At 40.2% G+C, this 9,011-nt stretch overlaps 1 protein-coding gene across 1 annotated transcript; it reads right to left on the bottom strand.

The window, feature by feature from the left end:
- LOC108661439 lies at positions 3,636-5,722 on the bottom strand. Its single transcript, XM_018118470.1, has 3 exons — positions 5,282-5,722; positions 4,519-5,161; positions 3,636-4,414 (listed from the first exon to the last, which is right to left on the bottom strand). The coding sequence occupies exons 1-3, from the start codon at positions 5,720-5,722 to the stop codon at positions 3,636-3,638; spliced, it is 1,863 nt and encodes a 620-aa protein (XP_017973959.1).

Below are 9,011 nucleotides of genomic sequence, written 5' to 3'. Positions count from 1 at the left end.
AAATTCCTAGACTTAATCTAGGCTCGACCTATCTCACAACAGGTTCGATTTAAACAAAATTTCAAATTCCTAAACTTAATCTAGGCTCGACCTATCTCACAACAGGTTCGATTTAAACAAAATTAAAATTCCTAGACTTAATCTAGGCTCGACCTATCTCACAACAGGTTCGATTTAAACAATATTAAAATTCCTAGACTTAATCTAGGCTCAACCTATCTCACATCAGGTTCGATTTAATTCTTTAATGCTAACTTAATTGGATTAACATGAAACGAAAAAACTCAAATCCTTCCATCAAAGTTTTACAATCTCAACACTTTAGGTCGAGTGACTTTCTACCTTCGACGCTTGGGACATGAATTAATTTTGATTGTTGTCGAGTGCATGGCTAGGCATGTATGCATGATTGACATGATAGAATGCTTTTCATGTTTGTGATTCATTAAGGTTCCAAGACCCTTCTCTTATTTCATCCGATTTTTCACTGCAACTTTCGATCTTCTTTGCCTGTTTTCTTTCCTCTTGGAGAATTCAAGTAACTCCAGATTCTCCCTAAGTACCCTCTCTTTTGACATCTGACTTTGCCTTAGGTTCAAGGCTCTGCCATTCCCTTTTTTCATCATTAAGTCTTTTGCTGAACAATGAGTGTAATTTCTTGCTTAATTAGTTTATTTCTTTTACCAATCATCATTCATTTCTATGACAATCACTATGTGAATCATGGGATGGTAAATAACGAAAGGGTTAAAATAAAGAGGCGAAGGAGAATTTCATATATGAGAAATCAAATAATTCAAGGCAAAAAGAATTTACAGGGCAAACATTAGATCTTTAAGTAATGAACACTCAAACCACTAAAGAGAAAACAATCTGATATTCGACTTCAAGAATTGTCCTTGTTTGATGCTTTGAGCAAATCTGTAGGTTGCAGACTCCCTAGCTTCCCCTATTTTGTGAAATTGTGGAGCTCCATTCATGGTGTATTTCTACCTTAATCTTATGTTCCCTTTAAGCTGACATCTTCAAATTCCATTCTAACTTCTTGTTTTTTGACCTCAAGCTGCCCTTTTCGGGTTTTCAGCATGAGCCTCCTCCTTTAGGTACGAGCTGCCCTTTTCGAGTTTTCAACACGAACCCCTTCCGTTTTTTTTTTCTTAATTTTTTTTAATTTTTTTATTATTTTTTTTAAGCACAATACTTCTTCACCGCATCCGCATTTATCGGATTAGGCAAATCCTCCCCATCCATGTTAGCCAAAATCAAAGCTCCTCCTAAAAAAGCTTTCCTTACCACATATGGCCCTTCTCAATTCGGCATCCACTTTCCCCGAGAATCAGTTTGATTAGGGAGTATTCTCTTGAGAACCAACTCTCCTTCTCAGAACTTCCTGGGATGAATTTTTTTCTCGTATGCTTGCATCATCCTTCGTTGGTACATCTGGCCATGACAAAGAGCCGTAAACCTTTTTTCTCCTCAATCAGATTCAATTGCTCGTAGCGGGAGCAGACCCACTTAGCATCTTCCAATTCTGTTTCCATCCACACCCTCAATGACGGGATTTCTACTTCAACAAGTAGAATTGCTTTTGTACCATATACTAATGAGTACAGAGTTACCCCGGTGGAGGTACGCACAAAAGTTCGATATGCATGCAAGGCAAAAGGAAGTTTCTGGCTTTTTTACTTCTAAGAATCCAGCATCAAATTGCTTTTTTACTTCTTCTTTAATCTTCAGCAACATTTCTGGCTTCATCCTTCTCAACTTCTGTTTAATAGGCTTGCAGTCTGATCTCAAAGGTAACTTGTGGACAATAATGTCAGTATTAAGACCTGGCATGTCCTGATATGACCAAGCAAACACGTCCACATATTCACAGAGCAGTTCTTCTAGCTTCTGTCGTTCATCAGATGACAGCGAGGTGCCAATCTTAACCTCTTTTTTCTTTTCCCCATTTTCGAGGTTAATCATTTCTATGAGTTCCTGATGAGGTAAAATCTCCTTTTCCTCTTGTTCCAACATTCTCGACAAATCAGGGGGTAAGCCATAGTCATCCACCTCCTCTTCATTTTTCAATTCATCAACGTTCGGAATCATCTCAAAATCGATATTCAAATCGTTGTCTAGATTGTCTTCGTGTTCATTATTTAAAGACCTGCAAATAGGTAAAGTTGGACGCGTGTATGGGCAAGTATCTATTGGCTAAAAGAATATATGAAAGGAAATATGCAAAAAGATTGATGAATTATGAAACACATTATGCATTGTCATTTATTTAAATGATGAAGGTAATAGAAAGCCCTACTTAAATAAGAAATTACTCTTAACACCCTTGGGCATAGGCATTTAGATAAAATTGTTCATTACATTTCTGAAGACTTAAAGATGATGGGTAATTTCGTGATTGTCCAATTGTTTAGCTCCTTTCCTGGCAGTACTAGATACACCACAGGGATCTTTTCGTTAAGTTCTTCATCTTTGATCATATGGATTGATAGCTCATCAAATATCCGTATAACTTGACTGACCTTTGTTGGTGCTTCAGGATGAATGAAACCTGCAGAGTGAAAAGTCTCATATAAGTGTGGGATTGTTCGTTCCCCAAATTCTTCTTCTTTTCCCTCAAGTTGAGCCATCCTTTTAATCTTCTTTCGAGCTGCCAGTTTCTTTCTCTCTTCTTTGGTAGGCTTGTACCCCAAACCAAACCTTTCTTCATTTTTTATTGGAGTCAGAAGACTGTTAATTCCTTGTAAATTCTTTCCTAACCCCAAACTGGCACGGCATCCTTTACCCACTGTCTGTTTAACCCCCATTTTAGTTGCTACTAACAAACGAAGAGTCGGTATCACTTCTCTTTTCCCCACATAAGTAGCATTAACATATTCAAAAGATCTGAAAGAGCATTATGGGACTTCTTCTGTCGCCTCTACATAGGGAGCAGATGATGGTTGAATAACTAGTATGTCTTCCTCCTCAGATACACTTATCAGTTGACCCTCAGCTATGAATTTAACTTTTTGATGAAGGGAAGATGGTATAGCTCCCGCCATATGAATCCATGGACGCCTTAACAAGTAATTGTATGACAAGGCAATGTCCATGACTTGAAATTGTACCTCAAAAATGCAAGGGCCAATTTTTATCAGTAGTTCAATGTCCCCTACCACCTCCCTCGTGGTCCCATCGAAAGCCCTTACAACCATGCGACTGGTTCTCATATAAGACACATCTACTGGCAACTTGGTTAAAGTAGAGCGAGGCATGACATTTAATGTTGAACCATTGTCGACCAAGACCCTAGGTACGGCATGGTCTTTGCATTTGATGGTAATGTGCAGAGCTTTGTTACTTCCTCGGCCACCCGATGGGATTTTTTCATCATTAAAGGCAATGAAGTTCCCCACTATAATGTTCCCCACAATGTGGTCTAACTTTTCCACTGATATATCTTGTGACACATAAGCTTGGTTCAAGACTTTAAGCAGCGCGTTCCTGTGTGCTTCCGAATTCAAAAGCAAAGACAACAGTGAGATGCAAGCAGGCATTTTGGTTAATTGTTCTATCACACTGTATTCACTGTGTTTGATAAACTTGAGAAATTCACCAGCTTCTTTCTCGGTAACAGGATTTTTGACCTAATTGTTCGGAGCAACTACAGATTCGACAACTTGGTCCTTGAAAAAGGTATATGCTTTCTTCAGGCCTCTCTCTCCCTGTGCAGGTTTCCCTTTTCCAACTCTTTCCGCTATCTCAGGGGAATAACATTGCCCACTTCGCGTTATACCCCCCATACCAGTTAGATCTTCAAAAGATGCTTGGGGGGCGGACGAAGCTGTGCCCAAAATATTACATTCATAATTCCATGGGACAGCCTTATCGCTCTTGTAAGGGAACGGGCTGAGGACTTCGATGGTAATACCACTTCTGATCATAGTAGGGGATGTATCATTCATAAGGCTCTTGTTTTCTTCATAGAAGATGGTGAGAGGTTTAGGTTTGTTCACCCCGAATGAACTTGATGCCACTTCAGCTGGGGTGTCTCCATTTATGGTTCCGACCAAATTCTCTTCGACTTCTTCATAAAACTCAATTACCGATGAATCCATCAATTCTTGCAACTTACAACAAAAGCTATCACAATTTTGAATGGAATACCCAATTGCCCCTGTATGAAATTTGCAAGAATAAGCGAGATCATGCCCCAATTTCTTTGTGTCGATTGGTTCTGGAGTGATGGCATTTATCTTGGACAACGCCTCAAACACTTTATCCATTGGCGTTTGAATCTCATCAATACTCTTTTTCACCCTTCGCATCATCCCTTCATGTATGGCATTCACTGTCGATCTTCCATGATTAGGTAAAGGATTCCCATCAACACTTGAACTGTCTTTTTTGGTAAAATTTAAAAGTCCTGCCTTAATGAGCGCTTAGACTTTATGTTTTAAAGCAATACAATTCTCGGTGGAGTGCCCTTGAATTCCAAAATGGTAATCACAATGTGCATTCGGGTCATACCATTTCGAAAAGGTGGTCGGAGTGGTTCTAAAGGGGTTCGAGCAATGAGTCGATTTTCTATGAGTTGTGGCAGCAATGTAGTGTAAGGGACTGGAATAGGATCAAACTTTGATTTTTCTAGGGTAGTTTTAGGTCCTCTTTGACCATTATCGGGATTATTGGTTAAAGCTAACGATCTTGGTGGTGGAGTTTGTGGAAGAACATTGGTCTGAAACGTTGGTTGCGGGGTAGGTTGGTACACATATGGGTTTTGTGTGATGTTGCCTATGTTCGGATAGAAGGGTTGGTATGGGGGGTACGGGTAATATGGGCTAAAGTTGTGGGCTTGTTGGCTGTCGTGAGCGATTGCTTGCACATCCCCTTCTTTTTTCTTAGGCGTATTCCCTTTCTTTGAGTTGGCAACCTCATGCCCTTCAATTTTTCCACTTTTGATAGCTTCTTCTATTATTTCTCCTGATAAGACCAAATCTGTAAAGTTTTTCGTGGTATTGCCGATCAAGCGCTCATAGAATGGAGCTCGGAGTGTGTTTATGAATAACACAGTCATCTCCTTATCAGTGAGAGGTGGCTGAACTTGCGCTGCTGTATCTCTCCACCTTTGAGCATATTCCTTGAAGTTCTCGTTTTGCTTCTTTTTCATAGTCTGCAATGACAACCGATCAGGGGCTAATTCAGCCACATGCTTGTATTGGGCTATGAAGGCTCTTGTTAGGTCTTTCCAAGTCTTAATACGATTTCGATCAAGCTGTACGTACTACCGAACAGCTGACCCAATCAAACTGTCTTGGAAAAAATGGATCAGTAACTTATCATCGTGAGACTGTGCAGCCATCTTCCGACAATACATGGTAATATGTGCCATGAGACACTTTGTTCCGTCATATTTTTCAAATTTCGGAACCTTGAATTTAGCAGGGATCAATACATCCAGCACTAAGCATAGCTCGGTTGCGTTCATGGTACCAAACCTATCAACTCCTTCGATAGCACGAAGACGCTCTTCCAACAGATCGTACTTTTTCTTGTCTTTTCCATTTTCTCCTGTTTGTGACGAGTCCTTTCTTAGTTTTTCTTGTTCTTTTAGATCGTCTAAATCTGGGACGTGTATTGGTTCAGCAGGATTTATCCCATAATATGACCCAAATTGCCCATGAGTCGATTGATGGCCCATCGGAGGTGGTGCATTGTAATAAACGGATGGCATCACTTGAGGGTGGACCCTTTGAGAGGTTTGGGCTTGTGGTGGAGTGAACCCTGGGAGATAGAGTGGATCACCCCTTTGGTTTCCACTGTCTTAAGCTGGTGGGTTTTTTGACGGAGCTGGCTCTTCAATCGTTCTTTTTTCTTTACTGAAACTCATCATCAATTCCATCATCTTTGCTAACTATTCTCTCATTTCTTCTTGAGCTCTTTCCATTCTGTCCATTCCCTCTCTTTGTTCTTCTTCCATGATCCTTGCTCGCTGACGCGTATTATGAACACGTTGGTCACTTGGCTTAGGTGGTCGAGCTATTTTGGAACCTTATTATAATCATGAACATGAATTAAATGCGTATTCGATGCATGAATGAAAAAATGAACCCATTATCTTTATCTTTAGATGAAAATACTTATTGTCATGAAATGATGATTTATGTATGTATGAATGATTATGTACTAAAAGTATTCGTCACATGACACCCAACAACAAAGTCATCCATTGCATAAGATATTTGTCTTTGATTACAACTCAAGAGTCATCTAGAAATATTCGCCAATCTTATTATAATGGCTATACACCTCATCTAAATTCTTAATCAACTATTGCTCTCGTTTTCCAACTGGAAAGACCTGGCTCCTTAATATGTCTGTCTTCCAAGCCATGCTTCTCGCCTTGTAAGCCACCTCCCTCATTTGCCAAACCAAATAATCCATCTAATTGTGTTTCTCTGTATAAGCTTGTCTGTAAGATTCACCCCACTCTTGAATTCTGGTGCTCTATTGCTTGAGGCGTTCATATTCCTATTGATAAGTCGTCATAACCCCTTCAAGCTCTTCATACTCCTGTCTTAGTAATTTGATGGACTCTTGTTGGAATCGCACTTGACTTCTTAGTCCATCATTGTGCGTTTGAAGTTCATTGCCTCGATTTTCTTTCACTTGTATTTCCCTTTGAAATTCACTGGTTGTGGCAGCAAACTTATCATTCAGGCTCTCATACTTTCCTTCTATTTTTTGGACCTTCTTTCTTTGTTCAATTACCTCTTTTTTCATTTTCTCGCACTCTTTTTGGAGGTCTTCATACTGTTACTTCCAACTGGCATTTTCAGCTTCGGACTTCTTTCGAGCCAACTCACTTTCGAGCAAAGCGTCTCGTGGTTCTGGATCAACTGGGCCACACAGTGCATTTTCTTTCGGATATACCACATCCTTAACTCGTTGGTCATGCCATATCTGATATCCGGTAGTCACTTCATCGGTGTACCTCCCTTGATCAACTCGGCTAGTTTTTTTCCAAGCTTGCGCAATCTCCTCAATCTTTTTCAAAAAACCTGGCTCTCCATAAGCAAACTCCAAAGTATTAAGTCTGTGTGTCATCGGCACAAATTGCTCTGACCCAAATTGTCTTCTCACCATAATTGGGGCGTAACTGATTGCTCCCCATGGCCCCATTAACCGTACCCAAGGTTCATTTCCACATTTGTACAAGACACGAGTGATGTGGCATCCACGGAGCTCTCCATGTTACTTCCACACTCATGAGTTCCCGAAGTTTAGAGATCCATTGCTCCTTAGTCCTATTTTCTGGCCATTCACTCTCACAAAATTCTCTGATAGGGGCGATTTGCGGATGAAATGGCTTTCTAAACTTATCAACCTTGCATTCAAAGTGACTTACTATCCAGATGGAAAGAAGCTGTGCACATCCCACAAATCGTCCTTCCCCTTTTCTTCGACAGTAATTCAATGATCTGAAAGTTTTCGCTAGAATAGAGGGTGAAGGATTGGCCTTGTTGATGACTTGCTCAAAGAAGTCTATAATTTCGACCTCTATATGTCCCAAGACTTTGGGAAAGATCATTAGCCCGTAAATTTCCAAGGCCATCACAAGCTATCCTTGCTCGGTGTCCCGATGCTTCATGATATAGCTACGTAGAAAACTCCATGGGATACACTCATTGTCTCCTTTTTTCCTTAGGTTCTGATCAACTTTCGCTGGGGTAATACCCATTATCTTGGCTAACTTTCGCCTGTGTTCGGTCTTTTGTCCTCTCCAATATATCTTGTCTGGATTATCAAGATCGATTTGTATGAGAGCCGAGTACTCTTCGATTGTGGGGACCATATCCACCTTATTGAACACGAAGCATCTATATGACGGATCCCAAAATTGCACAATGGCCTTCAACAACTGTTCATCTATCTGGACCTTAAGAAGTCGAGCTATGTGGTCATATTTCCTATCGAAATTTGCCCGAGTGGTATCCCCCCACTTATCCCATATGTTGAGCAAATCAGTGAAGTCGTTCTGTTTAAGATCAAGGTGGACCCTATCAGGTAGTGATGAAAAGTGATCCTTTGACAAGCAATCTCCTTCACTTTGTTGGGCACTCGCCATATGCTGAGTCACTTTATAAATTCCATCGTAACTTGAGGATGGCCATGATGACTCCATGTATGCAACTAGATCTACTCTGTTAATGGTTGTCAGGTGACAAATACTTTTCCTATTATGATGCAAATATGCATATGACAAAAAATTCAAGTTAGCACTATAAACAAGAATTCCAAAAGATGAATGAAAGTAATTAATAACCTGATACCTTTATTACTTGCGGAGAAGAATTTAGAACAAGGTGATTATGAAAATTCCTTCATGTGTACCTAATCAAAAGGTATATTCTCACGGGTGAAGCTCTACCTAAGCAAAGGCGACTCTCGATATTCTACATGCTGAGTTTGGGTTGAAAATGGAGCTAAAGGTTCCCAAATCGCTCCTCACTGTTGTCCACATGAACTAGTAAGGCATCCCGATCCTCACCCATTACAGGCTTCAAACGGACTAGGTTAGATCTGAGTGGGAGTCTTCACTAGCCCATGCGGAGGTTATCACCTCACGAGAGCGTAGCTACTTAACTCCCTCCTAATTAAGGACAAAGCCCGGGTGGAAGGCTTATGCATGAATGTAAGATGTGTTGTGTGTGAGAAGGAATATACTGACCTTGGACCAATAATTTCACACTCCCCTTATCCTAAATTTCTCGCAATTATTAAAAACAGTGAAGTAATAATAGCAAAATAACTGAATGCATTAAACAAAAATATGCAAAATTGATGCTAGGGAAAACAACAAATTATTTAAGGTTTAAGATAACTTATGATTAATTAATGGCTTGACTCACTAGTCCCCAGTGGAGTCGCCATCTGTCGTAACGTAAGGGTCCGGGAACCTGACCGTCAGACGCGAGCGAAAATTAAATCGTTTAGGAGTCGCCACCAATCTTTTTTTTTTT

The sequence above is a fragment of the Theobroma cacao genome, chromosome 1, assembly GCF_000208745.1.
Source record: "Theobroma cacao cultivar B97-61/B2 chromosome 1, Criollo_cocoa_genome_V2, whole genome shotgun sequence".
In the NCBI taxonomy this organism is placed as follows: Eukaryota; Viridiplantae; Streptophyta; class Magnoliopsida; order Malvales; family Malvaceae; genus Theobroma; species Theobroma cacao.
The sequence above is the reverse complement of the archived record's forward strand: the minus strand, read 5'-3'. Positions and strand labels throughout refer to the sequence as shown.

Coding starts and splice junctions, on each gene's coding strand:
- LOC108661439 (XM_018118470.1), bottom strand. CDS start 5,722: ATGCCATCCGTTTATTACAATGCACCACCTCCGATGGGCCATCAATCG. Junction 5,162..5,281: donor ACAGTTTGATTGGGTCAGCT/GTTCGGTAGTAC, acceptor TTGTCATTGCAG/ACTATGAAAAAGAAGCAAAA. Junction 4,415..4,518: donor CCGACCACCTTTTCGAAATG/GTATGACCCGAA, acceptor TCATTAAGGCAG/GACTTTTAAATTTTACCAAA.